Source organism: Podarcis vaucheri, assembly GCF_965113315.1.
Source record: "Podarcis vaucheri genome assembly, chromosome: 12".
In the NCBI taxonomy this organism is placed as follows: Eukaryota; Metazoa; Chordata; class Lepidosauria; order Squamata; family Lacertidae; genus Podarcis; species Podarcis vaucheri.
Window position 1 is genome coordinate 33,846,824 of NC_138750.1, and position 20,780 is coordinate 33,867,603.

At 39.8% G+C, this 20,780-nt stretch overlaps 1 protein-coding gene across 9 annotated transcripts in view; it reads right to left on the reverse strand.

The window, feature by feature from the left end:
- Positions 1–20,780, reverse strand: part of PHF14 (PHD finger protein 14) — a 136,239-nt gene that overhangs the window by 62,787 nt on the left and 52,672 nt on the right. For 8 of the 9 annotated variants that reach the window (XM_082193898.1, XM_082193894.1, XM_082193895.1 and 5 more), the window contains one exon: positions 20,571–20,692. In XM_082193898.1, coding sequence (XP_082050024.1) covers positions 20,571–20,692 — 122 coding nt within the window. Of the gene's footprint in view, positions 1–2,151; positions 3,964–20,570; positions 20,693–20,780 lie in introns of those variants that run through there. The other variant, XM_082193901.1, reaches the window with a different exon arrangement.

The following is a 20,780-nucleotide window of genomic DNA, read 5'->3' on the forward strand; positions in this document are numbered from 1 at the left end:
AACAAAAATACTGAATTGAGGTCAAGTATCTCGGCACAGCAGGGGAAGTTGATTAGACACTTCCATACCTGAAACACGTCTGTTTTGTTCTTTAATAAAGTGATCTCCATCTGCTCATGCCCTTGGAAATCTTTCAGCAATTCAGCCTGCTGTGCTCAAACCCCACATAAGTCTGTATTTTCCTGCTCATAATTAGCTAATTATGTTCTAATCAATACTGTAGATCCTGATTTTACCATGTAAATCAGATAAATGAGATAATGGCTGGGGGTCAATCTCATTCTATTTACAAAGCCTAGCATGCACGTCCAATTACATTACATTGCGCCTACCTGCAGAGGAGGGAATCTTATCAGCTGGCCTGCAGAAGTCTTACAATGAACATGGGGGTGGGGAGGAGGACCTGGGCTTGTCTAAATGAAGAGCTAAAGAAAAATGTTTGGTTTTTTTGCATATTTGTAAGTCACTGTAGAGATTCAAAGCTCTGAAGAATAATATATTAAAAAAAGAATCTTGCATTCATAAGACAGCTACAACCATCTTTGGCTCTCAAAGTAATTTCCTAAGAGCTCTTTATTAATAAACTTAATCTGTAAAGAAAACTTTACAAATGTTGCTTTGCAGAAGGTTAATAAATAAAAACCTCTCTCACTTATACATGTACCATGGAACAATGCCCACAGAATTCACATAGCATACGATATAAAAACAGCAAACAAGTAAATTTTGTATACATGTTGGTAATGCTAGGTATCGTGACTTTATAAAAAGATATACAACATTTCCACAACATGAAGCAGTAAAGGATTGTTCTTAATGGGCATCTGAATACCTAATTGGAATGCCTTTAAACAGTTGAGCCAGTTTAGGATTTTATACCACCATAAAAATTATGGACCAGCTCTCTTTTAAAATGCAGCAACAAGAAGCAGATGCTTTCAGGCACAGATTCCAAGAGTACTGTTCCATGCCACCAGTATCCTTCTCTACATATTAGTTAAAAATATGCTTTAGAGCAATGACAGCAGTTGGTATCATTTTTCTTTTTGGTTCAAGCCTATGTTAGTATTAAGATAGCTCAGATATAAGGCAAGATGAATGCTAAGCATCTCTTTAGTAAAACTGCCCCTCTATTGCTACACTAATACAGAATATGAATTCAGCTGTTAAATTTTCAAGCATTCGTTCTATGTTGAACATTTCTAGAACCACTTCTTCACTTCTGCTTCCTGTAGCCAATCGGAAGCCACACCTTAGTTTCCAAATGTTTTGGAAGTCAAAGGGACTTCCAGAACGGATTCCTTTTGACTTCCGAGGTACGACCGTATTTTGAAAGAGGGCTCTGAAGCTCGACTAAGAAACAAAGTCTAAAAACTCAAGGCAAGCAGCAGTATGTATATATAAGGTCAATCTGTAAGCACCTTAATTATGATTTCCCAAATTCACCCAAATAAATAGTTCAACATGCACAGTGAACAAAGAACGCTTTACACGCATACACACAGCTGCTCTTACACCTAAGGTAAAATCTATGTATTTATGTTAAGAAAAACCAACTGCTTCCTATGAATCTGCCCAAAGCAATGTAAAATAAAATACACAAACACAATTCAGGCAGAGGTAAATTCCGCATGCCTAGTGAAAATTATACTACTTCGTATTGGATGGCTGGATTGAGGCATGGGAATCAATATACCCTTTCCCCCACAGAAGTTAATGTATTTGTTTTTATATCAGTTATTAGTGATCACTAAGCAGATATTTACTAACAACCTTCTCATATTAAATAGGAATATATATTATTTAAGCTCTACTCAGGCTAAGACAAAAAAAATGTATACATTTTCTGGCCCAGAGTCAATGTTTTCTGACCACTAATTCAAGGGCTGCTGAGCTAGTGTAAGGGCAAGAATACTGCTTCCTTAATATGAAATCCAGTGCAACACTAGTGGAAGCCTGTTTTGCAACAGGAAATATCAGGGCTATAGCAGTCTGCTGTACAACCAGCCACAAGAACCATACCAGCATCTTGCACCTTCTCTTGTGCCAGCCGTTCTGGAGAAAAAAACATTCTGGAGAAATAACATTCTGCATTAAAACATTTTATATTTACATGCTTATTTACCCTTTTAAAAGAGGTAAATAAGCATGTAAATATAAAATGTTTTAATGCAGAATGAGTTTTATATTCACATGCCAACATTTATACCAAATCTTAGCCAAAACATTGATGCATCTAGCCTCTTTTCAGCCCATTCTAATGTGCATATTTAAATCTAGAACACAATGTTATTACAGTCTTGACAAAATGCTTATTTCAAACCAAGGCGATCTAGTTATTTTATTGAACATATCCAAATATGATACAGTGTCTAGCCATAGCCATGAAAATACACTAATGTATCATTTCCTGTTATTTTATACAGCTATTATTATTCTAATTTCCAGGTTTATAACTCTGGTTATAAAATATACCTTGCAAAATGCTCCAAGATACCGCCGTATTTTCATATACCCAATAATTTTCAATACAATGGCTGTGATCCAACAAAGTGATTAGTGCGCATAAGGAAGACACCCACCTAGTGGAAGGGTTCTTTGACATTTCCTGTACTGCAGAAGAGCCAAGCCAAATTTCACTTTAAAATGCAGCTAGCTTTTTCAACAATGACGACTGGAATACTTTGAGCAATGAATATTTCAAAGGAACCTTGTAGTTCTACGAGCCCCATGAGTATCTTTGTTGGATCGCAACTTATATACTTCAATGATACAGGTACAAATGCACAAACAGCTTTGTTCAAAGAAGGGCAAAAATAAGCATTTCAAATGCTTATGCTGTCTAGTAAATTATCTGAAAAAATTACAAGTCTTAAACAGAAACACAGACTGCTACTGGGTATGTCTTGATGAGTAACACTGGTTGACCAGCTTTTTGTTCTTTCCCAAATTACCATGCAGTAAGCCCACAACTTATGCACATTTAACTTGTTCATATCCAGCTATACCTGCTTGGCAAAATAATAATGGGGTGGGAAGGGACTGTCTGTTTGGTAGAAAAAGGGTTTGGCAAACCCACCCACTGTATTGACTACATACAATTTTGGCTTTAGGCACAACACCCAGAACGTAACCTCTACATATGTTGCAGGCTTACTGTATAGGAATTGTTGCTGGCTTTCAAAGGAAGCACCCCCAGTCCAGAACACACAAACCCACCGAGACAAAGCCACAAGATTTGGGTTCCCCTCTTCTCAAGCCAAATGTGTTCACTCAGTGACTCTTTCAACTTAACATACTAATAGGCACAAAGTCAATTATTATATAGCAAAACTTACTTCATCATGAGAAATGTATGAATTTTTTTTTTACAGATATCTGATTGCCACTATACTGAACACTTTTACAGAAACAAGCCTTTTACATATAGCTCTTCAACACATTTATATAAGAATTTGCTTATTAAGAGGCACAAAAAGTAGAGCAGCCAACAAATGACAAAGCATTGCTTTTCCTATTCAACAACATCACATAAAGTATTTAAGTCCCATAGGCTCCTGTCACTCTTCAGTGGCTCTAAATACTGTACATCATCATTTGCCAAGGACTAGCAATGGGAGACAAAATTACTTAATAGAACATTTCAGACAAGACATTTATCCAGTATTTTCCAGAAATGCACATACCAATGTGCCTGATTAGTGCAAAGGAAAAAAAATTCAAGTAAATTAACTGCCTTGTCAGTTCAAGTAACATACCAATCGGTTACATTCTACAAGACCTGGCAAGCAAACTCAAGTATTTGTCATAACTAGGAATATGGAAGGGATAAATACACTGTTTTCCTTTAGTTTGTGTTCTATTGAAAGTCTTATCCACAGCTTAAAATCACATTTATAAAAGTAGTTTCCAGGACTGCCTCCGGGGATGAGTTGTGGCAGAGTAGTGTCTCATGAAGAGTATCTACACAGTAAAGTGATAAGAAAAAAAAGATTAACATTTACCATTTTTAACAGTTCTAGTGACTTATGAAACATTTCAACATCACAGCAGATTGAGACTGAAAAGAGACAATTTAGGATTAGTGTTACATTTCCAAGTGCATATGGAAGTGAATTAGCCATTAAGTATCATCCATTTCTCCTCATTCACAGTGCTTAAAAAAAAGAAACTGCCATTTAGGTGTGGAAAATGGAGAGTGGTGACCTTTCGGCTATAGAAAAGATTTTAATTAAAACAGACATGATTATACAAAGAGAGCAAGCTTCTCTTTGTCAGAACTCTTAACTATATAGCACGATAATATACCAGATTAACTATACTTCTTGTGTCCAATCAGGAAAGGCAGGAGTTGATTGACAATTACAAAGCAGCACACAGCGTTCTCATGAAGCAATTGTTTTATAATGTCAATAGGGCATCTATAGTTACTGAGCTGGATCCAGAAACAAATGAATGGAACTCCACATGCACAGTGGGGCTTTTCGGACTCATTCCCTCCCTATGACAGCCTCCACACCGATGAAAAGCTTTTGAGGGTCAAGGGACAGTGATGAGGCACAGGGGTTGCAGCAGAGAAATTGCATTTCCACTTGCACAAGTCATCTGCGAATCCAGACCTCTGAATTACAGATTCCTGCTTTTTCAATATTTATTAGGAAATATAGCAAGTCGGGTTTACTGTGATTTTTACGGCATTTATATGGCAGACACTGTACATGCCAATCACATTATTTCCCTTAATTCCATCATGTTTCATATTTAAAACTTTTAACACTGCAGGAAAACTTTGGGAAAACTTACATGTGCTCTGATTAGATGGGGGGGCACCTTGAACTACGTACTCACGCTGATAGTTGCATCTGGTGCGTTAACGCGGAAATTTCTAACAAAGGGAAACTGAAAGGCACTTGCATATTTTACTTTTGACCTAGCAAGACTCAGACAAGAATATGAGAGTCTGACAGTGGGTATCGGACTTCAGAGTAAAAAAGGAAACATGAAAGATGCCACAGGTTTCAATGGATAATAGCAAGAAATGATTTCAATAGGCAAATCAGCTGAATTCTTCTCCAATCTCCACTTCAGAAAGACGACATGAGGTGAACTCCTAAATCATGCACAAATGATGGGGTTTCCATTACATTAAGAAATGAGGAGCTAAATATGAACATTGCAAAAGAAAAGACAGGTAAAGGAGGGTGTGGACTAAAATTCCACATCCAATGTAAAAAACCCTCAAAATATGCATAATTATGCAGATGAGGGGAAAAAATTAATTGTAATGCAAACGTAAGCAAAAAAGAAAGAAAATAACAGCTTCGGCTCACAATACAAAGCAGTTTATAAATTCTGACAAACATGTCAGCACGTGATGAGACCTTTTCCGTATTAAAAATTGCAATGGTGGGAAACTGCCCAAGTGTTTCGTCTTTATCTACTGATACAATGCTGATAACGTGTGCACATAACCTGTATACATATATATATTTGTTTGCTATATTCAGCCCTTGATCGAGACTGTTTGAATTGCAAAGCAAAAAACCAATACCAGAAACATAGAATAAAATCAAACCAAGTAGACATAATGAGTACAAAAATGATTTGCTTTTAAGAAACCGATTTTGCACACCTTGCCGCATGTCCTTTGTCACTAACCCTGATAAATCTGAAGTCAGAAAATTGTGCTAACAAGTCATTCACCACCTAAATGGAAGAGTACTTATTGATTTCATGATTAATTTCCTTTACATATTGATATGTGTGTCTTCATTCTTCAGCTATTTATCTAACAAATTGTGTGGACAACATTACCACTGAACACAACCCCCTGTTGTGTTTCCTTTCATTAGAGTGAGATGAAAATGTTATGCGAACTTCCTTTACTCAATGCAGTTAGGAATAATAATAATAATAATAATAATAATAATAATAATAATAATAATAATAATTTATTTATACCCCGCCCATCTGGCTGGGCTTCCCCAGCCAATCAAATGATTGCCTACCTCAGACTGGTCAAATTAAGGAACTGATGGCAACGGATTGCATCTTTGTTAAAACAGAAAACAACCAAGCAATATATTTTAATACTACCTAATCAAGGTCTCAGATTACAAATGTGAGGCCATCTGGAAAGATAAACTTGTTGGTCCTGTTTGTACAATATCAGATTTTGTGACCAAGATGCAAATATTACCATTGGTTAGAAAACTGTTGAGCTGGAAGACATGTATACTATTTTGTACAGAGAGTTACATTTTAAATTCACACCTGCTGTAGTTTTAGATTTGGTTCCTTCTTGATAGTACCATTTATGTAATAAGATCCTCTACCTTCTGAGTCATATCTGGCTGTTTAGCTGTGACAAACAGGTTCAAGCACTCTCCTCAGCCCTGTGAGGTTGGACAGGTTGCAATGCAAGCTCTGCTCATTACTCTAAAATGCTGCCATCACCCGCATTTTTAACAAATTGTCTGACAAATCACGCCACCATGAAACCATCTCTGTGTATGTATGCGTGTGTGTGGCCAACCCAGGCTGTGCCAAAAACTCAATCACTTGAAGCGCCATAAGCAAAAAGGAAACTGAAATCTAAAAAGGATAAACAGGCAAAATGCAAAATTACTCCCCTTACCCTATTTTGAGAAGTTGCTGGGAACAGAATGAACTCTAATTAGCTGAGGTGATTGGTAATTCCACTTCCATTCAGTTCTGTAGGGCTCCACCAGACTTCTGGTAGCTTAGTATATTAAACATACAGCTGCTGGGATCCACAGCAACCCCATCAGCCTGGAAGGGTTAAATCAAATGTAATTTGGACATTTCCTGTAAAAAATATGTATCTTTACCTTTTGGGGTCCTAGATAATTAAAGCCATATTTAGCCAAGAATCAGACAATTGCCTAAAACTCGCAAAAAATCCTTCATATGGTAACAGGATCCTCATAGCAATTGTGGAGATACACATTATTCCACATCTCTAATTCAAAGGGATTTAAATTAAACATACAAACTAATTTTTGTTGTGAAAAATCCTTCACGGTAAAGCAATCAATCTGCAATAAGGTGTATGTCTATGCCTCTGAATACATATTTTGTTTGCCTTTAGAGATACACTGTACTGTCTAGCCCAGATAGGACCATGGATACTTTTCTGAACAAGTTGTTTCTCTTTCCTAGACTGTTTTACAATTCATTTTTTATAGTTTTCCCAATGCTGATAGCTATGCTGGCTGCTAGGCTGAGGAACGGGAGTCATTTCTTTCCTCCATTTCAGACACATCCTGAATGTAATCCATCTTCTGTGACTAGCATCAAAGTTTGTATACTTAAGTTCTAGTATTTTAGGTTCAATGGTTAATCCAGTACTGGCCTCTTGCAAAAAGAAGGGGAAAACCCTTATCTTCATAAATAAGATGTAGTGGTGGGGAAGGTGGAAATTTATCCTGACAAGTGTCGGGTTCTCTTCCTTTCACTCTATAGCTTTGTCATGGAAATGTCTTTTTCTCCTTTCTTAGAATTGTTCCAATCAATTTTTGACAGCTCCCACATGGATTCTGTGACTTTTGGTAGTCTGTGGCTTCTCTTCTGAATTGTCATCTGTCACATATGGTGACCAGCAGCCATGTAACTATCTTTCTAGGAGATTTTCATTTTTTTAAAGAAGACTGAAGCTTTTTCAAATTGCTATGGCTGCTTCACTGCTCCCACTGCACATGATAGCTGCCTCCATGCTATCTTTATAACCTTCTCATCATGATTTCCTATGACTCCTGGCATATTTTTATTGCACTAGACATGAAATTCTTGTGTTTTTGTTTCTACCCTTTCTCTGCAACCTCAATTAGAAAACAGTTTACTGCAACTGCCTCTACAATAAAGATAGTTGTGCTAGTTTATTCTTTGGTATAAGCATGCATAGTTAAAAGATGAATGACACATAAACTTTGAACTCAGAACTGAAAAAGATGAAGTGTGGCCAAATGAAGGATAGTGTGTGAGCTTTTCTCCCCTATCTCAAACTATTAAAACAAACTTTTAAAGTAACATAACATATCCTGTCAAACAGTAAGTTCCTGCGAAGGAAAATCTAATCACAGAAACAAACACAAAGTGTAAGAACATTAAAATCAATTCAACAAACTCAAACAATAAAACCATCCAGACAAACTCAAAAACGACACAAACATTTCATCAAATATAAAAATTGAGCTTCTGTAAATGACTAGGCTACACCTCAGGGAAAGCCTTCCCAAACACAAATGTCTTCAATAGTAGTAGTATACTTTTAAATAATTGCACATTTGTCAGGAAAGCCTGAGAATTTCAACCGTTGTGGACTAAAACATGGTGATCATTTACAGATATTGGGGCATGTAGGTTTGCACTTGTATGCACAAACACAGCCAATTGTGCATTTTTTTTAATACTATGGCTCATAATAATTGCATACTTCTCATAAAGGCACCATATTTACACTATTTGTATTTCCTAATGTGGAGGCACATAATATCAAATATCAAATTATAAAGCCATAGAGAACTAAATAGAAAACCATGAATGGGATTTCTATGAACCTGCACAGTATTATTTGTCGCTAACACAGCCATAGTATTTAAAATGTCAGTGCATGTGTTTGCGATTACTGTGTCAAATTTCTTTTGGAATGGCTTCCCTGCTCCCTTTCTTGGATATGATACTCCCAGCTGTGTTACTATACTATATTAGTTCATGACTTTAGTTTATTACATTTTCATCATGTTGATCATAAGCCACCTTGCAATATAGTGGAAAGGCAGGATAAGTGTTTTAATCATTTCATAAACATTTAAACAACTATACCAAAGATGTAAAGGAGGCAGATAATTGATTACACACACACACTTCAGACCTCCTTCTGTGCATGCCACACAGTGTGAAGATGATATGCCTTTTGGTCCTCAGAAGACATGGTATTGAATAAGTACTCTAGTGCAATGTCACAAATTTTGGCTGGCCATTTTCACCATAGCATGCCTTAATATAATGCTTAATCTGTTTTCCCACCTCAAATTATTTTTAATTAATTTTGCAAAACTAAAATCTATCAGGATAGAAATAAGGAGAACACATTCAAGACTCTGTTATGTCTTCCAAAAAAGAATGACTCTCACCACACCAGCAAAAGAATTACAAATCGGCTCCACTTCTGGGTGGGGACGGGGTGCGGTCAGGCCACCTAGACTCCCACCTCAGCGTGGGGGCAGGACAATGTCCCGCTGGGGGAGACCCTGGCCTCATCAGGTTGCCAGGCGGCCAATGAGGTTGCTTGGGGGCATGACCGGGGCCGATTTAAGCTGTGGCACGACTCTGAGGCTTCACTTTTCAGCCTTGCGCCCGTGGTGCTCGAGTCAATCCGCATCGCTGGGGCTCCCCCTACTGGTGGGTTACCCTTACCAGACTTCCTGCAAGGCGGGCAGGAGTCAGATATAGTCTGTTGTTGCCAATGCCTAAGCCAATACTGCTCACATTCTGTAACCAATGAAGTTGTGGCCTAAATTTTGCCCATTAACATTAACCTAAATTCAGTGTCCTTATGTCTTTATTCTCCTGGGGGGTGGCTCGGGGGCCTTGACACACAAAGGGAACTGTAGCAGAGGCAGATTTAGGGGGGCACGACTGGTTCGGTCACACTGGGCGCAGAGTTACGGGGGCACCGCTATTATGATTTAGAATAGAACATGGGAAGCAAGGGGACCAAATCTTGCCATTGCACAGGGCGCCGCTGAAATTTGAGACCCCAAGGTCCAGCACTGACCATAGTGCCACTAGCTTGCACTGAAGAAAATCCAATTCTGCCAATACATGTGTGCATCACATTAGGGGAAGATACCTTTTCTGTTTCCCTACTTTACAAACTATAAATAATTTGAGATGTATATAAGCTTCTGTGCTTTACCATAATTTACTGGGGAGAGGGGGTTGCTCCCAATTAAAAAATCTCCACATTTTGTAGCAGGAAGTGAGCCTTTCAGGTACTATGCCTGCTGCTGTAATGCACCTTTCTAAACTAGTTTCTGAACATACATACACACACACACACACACACACACACACACATATATATATATATATGCAGGTTATGGTGTCTTCGGGTGTCTTCCCGTGTAAGAGTCGGGGTGTCTGTGCGACGTTTCGACGAGGTCTCACTCGTCATCTTCAGGCTGGTGCTTTCGGCTTCTTGTTACTGGAACAGAGCAGAATCTGGTGTTTGAGTTCCTATAAATACTGTTGAGGGGTGTGGTGTATAGCCTCCAACGTTCTGGGCAGAGAGGAAGTTCCTATACACCACACCCCTCAACAGTATTTATAGGAACTCAAACACCAGATTCTGCTCTGTTCCAGTAACAAGAAGCCGAAAGCACCAGCCTGAAGATGACGAGTGAGACCTCGTCGAAACGTCGCACAGACACCCCGACTCTTACACGGGAAGACACCCGAAGACACCATAACCTGCATTCCTGTACCCGTGAAAATCTACGAAAGCATATATATATATATATATATATATATATATATATATATATATATATATATATATGAATGATTATGAAGAGCAAATATGGGAGAGTGTTGAGCTGAGTGTCACAGGCCAATATGGGAGGTTTCAGTAATTAGAAATAATGTGCAATTTCTGTAACAGGAAAAGAAGACAATAGAAATTAACCTTATCACGGGAGATAAGTACTTGTTTGAAAAACACAATAAAAAGAATGAAACAAAATCCTTCGTAAGCTCGGCTGCAGAAAAATCCTACATTTAATAATTTTACAAATTAGGCTTCCTGTAACAGAATTCAAAACGCATGACTACTCATTCCTTCCCAAAGCCAACTTTTGTTTCTCTTTAATGAGAAAAAGGGAAAGTCAGCAAAACAAAATGTCACCGTTAAATCATTTGGCAGCATTTTGTGTCAAAAATGTAATGGAAAAGGCACACATCATAGGAAAGGTTACTGTTCTTCCAGAACATCTTTTCACTTGGTTCAGGGCTCATCCCTCTCCACAGCAGTGCAGGCACTACTGCTGCCTGCTCTCCCCGGGCTTAATGTGGCAGATGAAGGATGATGGCATTTTCAGCAGACCACAGTGCAGTGATTTTAGTGGTTATCTGACTGAAACCGATGCTATGATTTAGAATAACTGCTCTGTTTATGTGCAGTGGTAAAAGTCACTTACTACACAATCCTGCAATGTCAACTCATTGCTTCCATTATATATTCTCTTAGCATAGTTTCATCACAGATATGAAAGTCAGCGGGAATTAAAAGAAACTGCCTGCTACTTTTGCAGCTCCAGAGGGAAAGTATGCCACATTGAGAAGTTCATGAAAAGATGCAAAACATTAATGCCTCACACACAAGACTGTCAAGCCCAGATACTCTGTAATCGCTCGCTGCACTGGACTTTCAAATACTACTATTAGCACTTAAAAGGCAGTTCCCATATATTTTGCATCACATTTTAGCTATTTGTATCCCTCAAAAGAACTAAAAACAATTCACAAAACATGCCCATTTGCAGTTATTTTAGCACTACATTCTGCGCACAGGCTTTTGGTAATATCAGAGTTAAACACCATCATTGTTAACACTACAAAGAATGTGCCTCCTGACATTACATAGAAACACACAAAGACTTTATACTAATTCAAAAACATTGACCCATGTAGCTCGGTACTGTCTTCTAGACTGACTACCCTCCAGAGTTTCAGACAATGGTCACTCCCTACCTTTAGATATGCTGCTGATTGGACTTTCATTGTACAATAAATATACCCCCAATTATATTTCTTAATAACAACACACATTCTTTGTTATTATGCTCCAAAGAACCGCAAAAAAGAAACCAAAGTACAGCAAATACATATATTTAACATTATTGATTTTATATTTAACATTATTGATTTTAACCCTACTATTTTGAGGCAGTGGGACATGGGTGGCGCTGTGGGTAAAACCACAGTGCCTAGGACTTGCTGATCGCATGGTCGGCGGTTCGAATCCCCGCGGCGGGGTGAGCTCCCGTAGTTCGGTCCCAGCTCCTGCCCACCTAGCAGTTCGAAAGCACCCTTAAGTGCAAGTAGATAAATAGGTACTGCTTCATAGCGGGAAGATAAACGGCGTTTCCGTGTGCTGCGCTGGTGCTGGCTCACCAGCTGCAGCTTCGTCACGCTGGCCACATGACCCGGAAGTGTCTTCGGACGGCGCCGGCTCACGGCCTCTTGAGCGAGATGAGCACGCAACCCTAGAGTCGGACATGACTGGCCCGTACGGGCAGGGGTACCTTTACCTTTACTACCTTATTTTGAGGCAGTATCTAAATTTATACTTCCCTGTGAAAACTAGCATAACATATGATTACGCCAAAATAAGGTTGCACTCAATTACTTATGCTTATTATAGATGTAATTTTAAAAATATGGATTGGATCCAGGCTTAGTCATGGCTAAATTCAGTCCCATTGATTTCTATGGGGCAATACTCTTAAGTCTTGATTCAAACTTAACAAATTTACTCTGGAAGCACTCTACTAAATGAACTAAAGTCTTGGGGGAGGGTTGCATTAGTCAAACTTATAACTACCAGCATTTGTGCAAATTCACAGTCTTTCTACTAATTATACTGCAAGACCTAGATCCAAAGCAATGATGGAACTGTTTATGCCACCTGTTGGCATGGTCCAAATCCAAATACCACTTTCCCCCTCCCACATCCCAGGAGCTAGCAGAAGCCTGTTACATGAATGCCTATTGCTCAGATCTCCAATTAATGCTATTTAATATGTTATTTATTGTTCAGAAGTATTTATTCCAAAGAACAAGAGACATCTATATTATCTAGTTTCCTGATGTTCAGAGATGCCTGCTTAGAATAGAGTTTTCCTTCTGCGGTTGAAAACTCTCTCCCGTTCTTCCACAAGTTTTGTTGGCAAAGTGATATGCAGCAACGAAATAAATCAACCAAAGAAGCACATAGGTAGATGCTACATCAAAACAGAGTAGGGTACGAGCAGTAGGACAGGGACTTCTCAATGATAATAGAATGCTCCACAAAGTGATTCATCTATAAATGTTGACAGCAGTAATAAACAAGGCCTTGGAGTGTTGTACACATTCACAGCAATGCTCATTCACAGCCATTAAAATGGATACACTTGCTTAAAAAATGTTATCTTAAGCAAGGCTACAGTATTCGTTTAAAATAACTCCATGGTGTTTTGACATTGCTCTCAGTTTATTTCCTTAGATATTCTTTAGTCATTTCTTTGTCACAAGTTTCCCTGTAGCACTTTATACTGCAATCCTTTGCATCTATGTAGTATTCTCAGATCAGAAAACAAAGAAATAGTTAATGTGTATATTTGAAAGAGTCATACCCTTGCAGATAGCTGGGGGAGGGGGATCAGATATACAAGAGGTGGAGAACCTCCCCAACCCACCATCAGAGGGGTTGCAGTCCTTTAAAGGTAATGTCAGGAACTGCATGCAAGTGATATGCATCGCCACCCCACCCTCATTCTCATTCTCTCTCTCTCTCTCTCTCTCTCTCACACACACACACACACCATCTTCTTCCATCCACAGTAACACACAAACACATCCTATGCATTCATTCATTTTCTCTCTCTACCACATCCAATCTGCTTTGGAGAAAACCTTCCATGGTGGAAGTTTCCTCCACAATGGAATTAGAAAGCTCTAGAGACCCAATCTGGACTGGAATCCTGGTGTGGAGGTAGAAGAGCATTAAACCTTTGTTCCCTGGGTCAGTCATCTGGATTGGACCTACTGCACTTGCAATTTCCATTGGAAGAAAGAATGCAATCCCTGCAATGGATTCTTTGGGGGCAATGCAATTTGCGGGTGCAGAAGCCAGATCTGTGCCAGGGCCACAGTGGTGGTAAACAGTTTTAAGCTCCTCTACCCCGCCATACCAGGATCCCATTCCAGATCAGGCCCCTATCACTTGAGATTTGCTGCTATTCCTCCTCTCTGCAGCCAGAGCAGAATGCAAAGAGGAGGAGGGTGGCGAGGAACAGAGGCTCCAAGGACTGCAATGGCCTACAGGACGGCCAAAGGTTCCCCATCCTTGCCTAAAGCTGTACTGTCAAAAAGTTACAAAGAATCACACACAACAGTATTCACTACTGCAATGGCAACCATCAATCAATATTTTGTAAGAAAAAGTGCTTTTAAATATTTCTATGAAAAATCAGTAGCAAGGATCCATATAATCAGGTGCACCTAAAATGGGACTTTAGATTTGTGTTTCTGAAATTGCAACCATCCATCCTTGCTTTGCCTCAGGGCAAATAACTTTAGAAACGGAGGGGACTTTTGAAAGCAGTTTGTGAAATGGCTTGGGTAGTGCTGGTTGGGAGTCTGCTCTTTAGAGGGAGAAGGTTTCAAATTCTGCAAAATTTTAGGCGAGCCCCTGGGATTGTCTAAAGCAGATGAATACGTTTCAGGTCTCTTTGATAAAGTATCAGATGGTTGAAGTAGTAGCCTCAGCATACAGTGGTACCTCGCAAGACGAATGCCTCGCAAGACAAAAAACTCGCTAGACGAAAGGTTTTTTCGTTTTCGATTTGCCTCGCAAGACGAATTTCCCTATGGGCTTGCTTCGCAAGACAAAAACGTCTCGCGACTTTGTTTTCTTTGTCTAAAAACAAAGACATGTTTTGTTTATAAAGTTAATTTATTTTCCCTTCAATTTTTGAACTGCTCTTTACAGTATGTGTGACTTTAAAGAGCAGTTAATAAACTGTTGTTGTACCAAATTTGGCTTTGTTTGGACTTTTTTTGACCATAGGAACGCATTAATTGATTTTCAATGCATTCCTATGGGATTTCGTGCTTCGCAAGACGAAAAATTCACTAGACGACAAAAATTGCGGAACGAATTAATTTCGTCTTGCGGGGCACCACTGTAATTCCCCCCCCCCATAATCAAAATCTATAAAGCTCCTGTTTAAGCAATGATGGTCGAAATCCCTGGACTACCTACTACTCCTTCCTACAGATAATATTAATGCAGCTTGAATGGTATTGAATTAAATTAGCTTGTAACCCGTATCACCCATGACAGATAGAATTAACTATAAAAAAGGAGAACACAACGGCACTTATTTTTTTTTAAGGAAGTAAAACAAACTCTCAGACTGCTACATATAAACAGAATAGATTTAAAATGAAACTCTTTCCTAACTTAAAATTTCAATGTATGCATAAGCAATGCCCCAAATCATGTTTTAGTGACTGAAGTTCAACCCAAACAGGAAAATTCTGAGTTACTCAAAGAATGCCCTGTTACAAGAAAGAATGTCGCTAAAACTGCAGAGATGTTCTCATTGTCGCACAATTCTATCATGTAAAATGTGACGAGAATCAGTTGTTGCGGTAAATGTTTTAAATAATAAAAAGAAATAAATTATGAAATAGGGGAAATGCTCAAACTTGCTAGTCTGACAAACCTTCAGAAGAAATGAAAATCTGTTACAGTGCGTAAGTCACCTATAATGAGGCCCTGTGAGTTCACTTTATATAATCTTGGCATATGGATCTAACATTTGAAAGGTGTTTGGATTGATCATAGAGACTGCAACAAGACACAAGGGAGAAGAGCAGCCTTACTGGTATTAAGATATAAATGCCATAACTAGCACCTTAAATTGCATTCTGTGGGCTAAAGAAAGACATCATAGACCTGGTGCATAATTGCATTGTTTCCAGGAGACCACTGTAGTACAGTATATTCTAGCTGCCAAGTAATGGGCCTAGAAGCACTGCAAGTCTGCATACTTGAACAACCAGTAGAGGCTGATCCCCATAAAAGAGACCTGCTTCCCATTCACTCCAGGTCATGAGAACTGCTGGTTAAAATAATTTCAAACCTTGTTTAGATTCAGCTTCAGTAACCTCAGCCATATAATGCCTCCAGTAATACATAAAGCACCATGAATGTATTTGCCTTCTTATACAAATAACGTTTCCAACAACTATAATGACAAAAACACAAATGAAAATATCACAATGTAACACAGAGAACAACCATCACTTAGTATTTTAGATGAACATAGAATCATCTTCTCATTGTCTCACAAGTTCAGAAGTCTCACACTGGGAACCACCAGCATTTAGGTTTATAAGAGCAACCTCCAAAGTTTCTTGGGAAGAAACTATTTTTAGCAGGTGAGCTTCAGCAATATGGTGAAGTTTTCACATGAGTCAAGGAGGCTTCTTAGGACAAAGGACCTGAATTGATTATATACATCCTCTTAAATACAGTCTGTTTCTGAGAAGCAAGATCAATTCAATCGATAATAGTTCTAGCCACTGCTGAGAGATAGAAGATATTCTTGTGACCCATTTTTTTTTAAAAAAAACCAGTGCATTCTTAAAACAAAGGCACCCTACTGACAGATGGTGGAATTTTACTTCTGGCCAAAAGATATATATTTAATAACAAGCCTTGATGAAATAATAGGGCTACTCAAACAACTGTTCCAAACTTGTATTCCTACAGTATCAAACACTATCCTCCTGATGAAAAGGTGCGAGAAAGGAAAACTTAGAGGTGATTTTTATAGGATAACGAAGGACGCCTATTTCTCAACTAAAAAGTGGACAAGTCAATTAAAAATCTGAGTTGGCTAAATTAGACAGCCATGTTGCATAAATCTATCTCTATAAGTCAAGGTGTTACAGACAGTTACATGGACTAAATCACAGCTGCACACACTAATACTGACATGTATTTTCAGGCTGTGGTGTTCAAAAAGCATACTGTCTGAAGTACAAAAGGTTTATGCTGTAAAGTTTATACATAAACTCATAAATCCCCAGAGCAAACTTCTAGAGTTTATTAAAACACTGGGATTGAGAATAATGCAGAAAAGAATCACTTGATTCTCTTAGAATTTTGAAGACTTCTAACAATCTTCCCCTTTTGGTTAAACTATGATGAGACACATGAAGGCAGCAAAAATAACACAAATGCCAACTTTTAGAACCACAGTATATTATCAAGGTGCTTTTAATAAAAGGCTCAGAAGGGCAGACATGTGGTGGCAGTTAATATGTGAAGGTATAGGATATAACGAAATAAATAAAAAAGAGGATTTAGCCTGACCTCACTGCAGCATCTAAAATCCTTGAGAGAAGCAAACTACAATGGGATTCATAATACCGTATTTTTCGCTCTATAACACGCACCCGACCATAACACGAACGTAGTTTTAGGAAAATCCGTAGGCATGCCACCTGTAGGCATTCCCTCCATAACACACACAGACATTTCCCCTTACTTTCTAGGAGGAAAAAAGTGAGTGTTATGGTGCAAAAAATACGGTAGTTCTTCATTCTTCTTAGAACCCTCCAAACCTTGCACTCAAACAGAAGCAAACTATGCATAGTACTTGAATATTGTTCCAAGTTTCTTATTTGAGATAGTTCAGTAGAAAAGTGAAACACCACAGCTCAGTGTGCACGTGACACCAAACCAAATCATGACTTAACATGGACAGCAGCTGCATTACCCCTCCCCCAGTCCTGCTACTGCTGCACTGCTGTGAACTGCAGGCATAGGCAAACTTGGCCCTCCAGCTGTTTTGGGACTACAACTCCCATCATCCCTAGCTAACAGGACCAGTAGTCAGGGATGATGGGAATTGTAATCCCAAAACATCTGGAGGGCCAAGTTTGCCTATGCCTGGCTTAGTGTGTCCTCTTGAACTGGGCCTGTTTGTGTCCTTCAGACCCTAAGCTGTAAACCAAGTGGAAACTTAGACTAGAGCTTGTGGTCTGTCTGAAGTGAGATAAAACCACAAGTCTGGGTTCAGATGATATACCAAACCAAGGCTCAGTGTAACACCAGGAACCTTCACATTTGCATGTTTGCATCTGCTCTCGACCCATTCCAGTCCGGCTTCCGCGCTGGTCATGGGACCGAGACGGCTCTGGTCGCCCTAACAGATGATCTCCGCAGGCAGCTGGATCGAGGCGGGTCGGGGCTGCTGATTCTTCTAGACCTGTCAGCAGCCTTTGACATGGTCGATCACGAACTCCTGGACCGCCGCCTTGCCGACGTGGGGATCCAGGGCACAGTCCTTCAATGGCTGCGCTCGTTTCTCTCCGGTCGGGGACAGAGGGTGGCGCTTGGGGGGGGAATTGTCATCGCGCCACTCCTTGGTGTGTGGAGTGCCTCAGGGTGCAATTCTCTCCCCGATGCTTTTTAACATCTTTATGCGCCCCCTCGCCCAGCTTGTCCGGAGTTTTGGGCTGGGTTGCCATCAGTATGCCGATGACACCCAACTCTATCTGTTGATGGACGGCCATCCTGACTCGGCCCCAGATACACTGACCAGATGTCTGGAAGCTGTGGCTGGATGGTTACGTGGGAGCCGGTTGAAGTTAAATCCTTCGAAGACAGAGGTCCTCTGGCTGGGACGGAGCGATATGGGATTGAGGGGGCAACTCCCGTCTCTTGCGGGGGTGCAATTAGTGCCAGCATCATCCGTGAAGAGTTTGGGTGTAATCTTCGATACCTCCCTCTCTATGGAGGCGCAGATTACAGCTATAACAAAGGCGGCATTTTTTCATCTCCGCCAGGCTAAGCAGTTGGCTCCTTATCTCTCTCGCCCTGACCTAGCCACTGTGATCCATGCGACGGTCACCTCCAGACTGGATTATTGTAACTCGCTCTACGTGGGGCTGCCCTTGAGACTGACCCAGAAACTCCAGCGGGTGCAGAATGCCGCAGCGAGACTCCTTACGGGGTCTTCGCTGCGAGATCATATCCATCCGGTGCTGTACCAGCTGCACTGGCTCCCGGTGGAGTACAGGATCAGGTTTAAGGTGCTGGTTTTAACCTTTAAAGCCCTATACGGCCTAGGACCCTCGTACCTACGAGACCGCCTCTCCTGGTATGTCCCACAGAGAAATTTACGGTCTGCAAATAAAAACACCCTAAAGATCCCAGGCCTCAGAGAGGTTAGGCTGGCCTCAACTAGAGCCAGGGCCTTCTCGGCCGCGGCTCCAATCTGGTGGAACGCTCTGTCACAAGAGACTAGAGCCCTGCAGGACCTGGCATCCTTCCGCAGGGCCTGCAAGACAGAGCTGTTCCACCAGGCCTTTTGTCAGGGCGCAGCCTGACCCCCTCCTCTGGCAATCTGCACAAAAATTTGCTTGATGGTTGCCATTAATTTGATTTTAATTTGATTTAATTAATGTTATAATGAATGTTTTAGAATGTTGAACTATTTTTATTGTTGTTAGCCGCCCTGAGCCCGGCTTCGGCTGGGGAGGGCGGGATATAAATAAAATTTATTTATTATTATTATTAATGGTAGATAATAGTTTGGCTTAGTGTTGGGTATGAACTGGATCACGGATATCTTTTGGAGTTCAGTTAAGCTCACTTGCAGCTAAGTGGTCTCTTTTGTCTGCTCCCGGTTTGTATTCCTTCGCCTTTAAGGTTTACCTCCCAAGTCCCAGTAGCATCTCATTTGTGCTCCTGCAAGATCCTGGCCTTCATAGATGTTTAACAAAAAGTTCACGGCAAAACTAAGCAATCTTTTTGTGTTTCCTTACAGAAACGGTAAAAAGTAGTTCCCTGCTCAATGTATATTTTACAAGAGCCCATTTACAAGTTCTCTCATTTTAAAGATAAATTGAAATTTGGTAGCTGCTGCATTTTTATTGCATAACAAAAGCTAAGTCAGAATTTCATAAATCATTCCTTTTTCTCAGGGCAGACAAAAGGTCAGCTAATGAAGTTAAGAAGAAACCATCTGAGTATTATTCTTCAACACCTACAATTCATTAAACCAGGGGTGTCAAACTCAAATTCACCAGGGGCCGCGGCGGCGCTAGAGGGCAGGCGTTCTCTGGCTTGTAGGCGGCGGCTACACGGGCCACATGACGAGGTCTGGTGGGCTGGATTCGGCCCGCAGGCCTTGTGTTTGACACCCGTGCATTAAACAATCACAACACCTTCTTGATTTGAATTCAGAATCACAAAGTATACCCTGTAACATTTTAACAGCTCATCAGAAGAATACACAACATGAGGCATTTTCCAGATTGCACTAAGATAAAACATTTGGAAATATTTAAGAAAAAGGCACAATGATCTTTGTAGCTTATGAATGAAGCAAAGTGAACTTCAAAAAACTTTCATGGTAGAGGATCAGAAGGTGAAGATTGATAGCTGTCAAAATGGGTGCCTTGTTTACCTTTGTAACCCATTATAGAATCCTGGTAACTCACCCTGACAAAAGAAAATTAATTCCCTTTTGTTAGGAAAACATTACTCTAGTTACTTACATTTAAATCCACAGGATAAAGTTATGTGGCAAGTCAATAAATGGATCAAACCACTGTTTCTGAAGCAATGCTTCCCTCAATTTAGATTTTTTTTTTTATAAAAAAAGTTCTGTATTAAGAGGTCATTCATAACAGCCACAATGAGAAAGTGATGAAGATGAAACTTTAATCCACTCTGGAAAAGGTCACAGCATCAAACGTACCTGACTAGATTTTCATTATCCCCCGTTCCCTTACATGTGGCACATTCGGTTCTTAAATCTTCAGACTTAGGCTTCTTTTGTACTATAGACTGTCTCTGTCTTCTTTCTCTAGGAATACGTTCCTATCAATAGATGAAAACAGAAAAAGGTGGAAGAAGAGCACAAGACTTATTCAGCAACATTATTCATTTAAATGTCAACATTTTCACA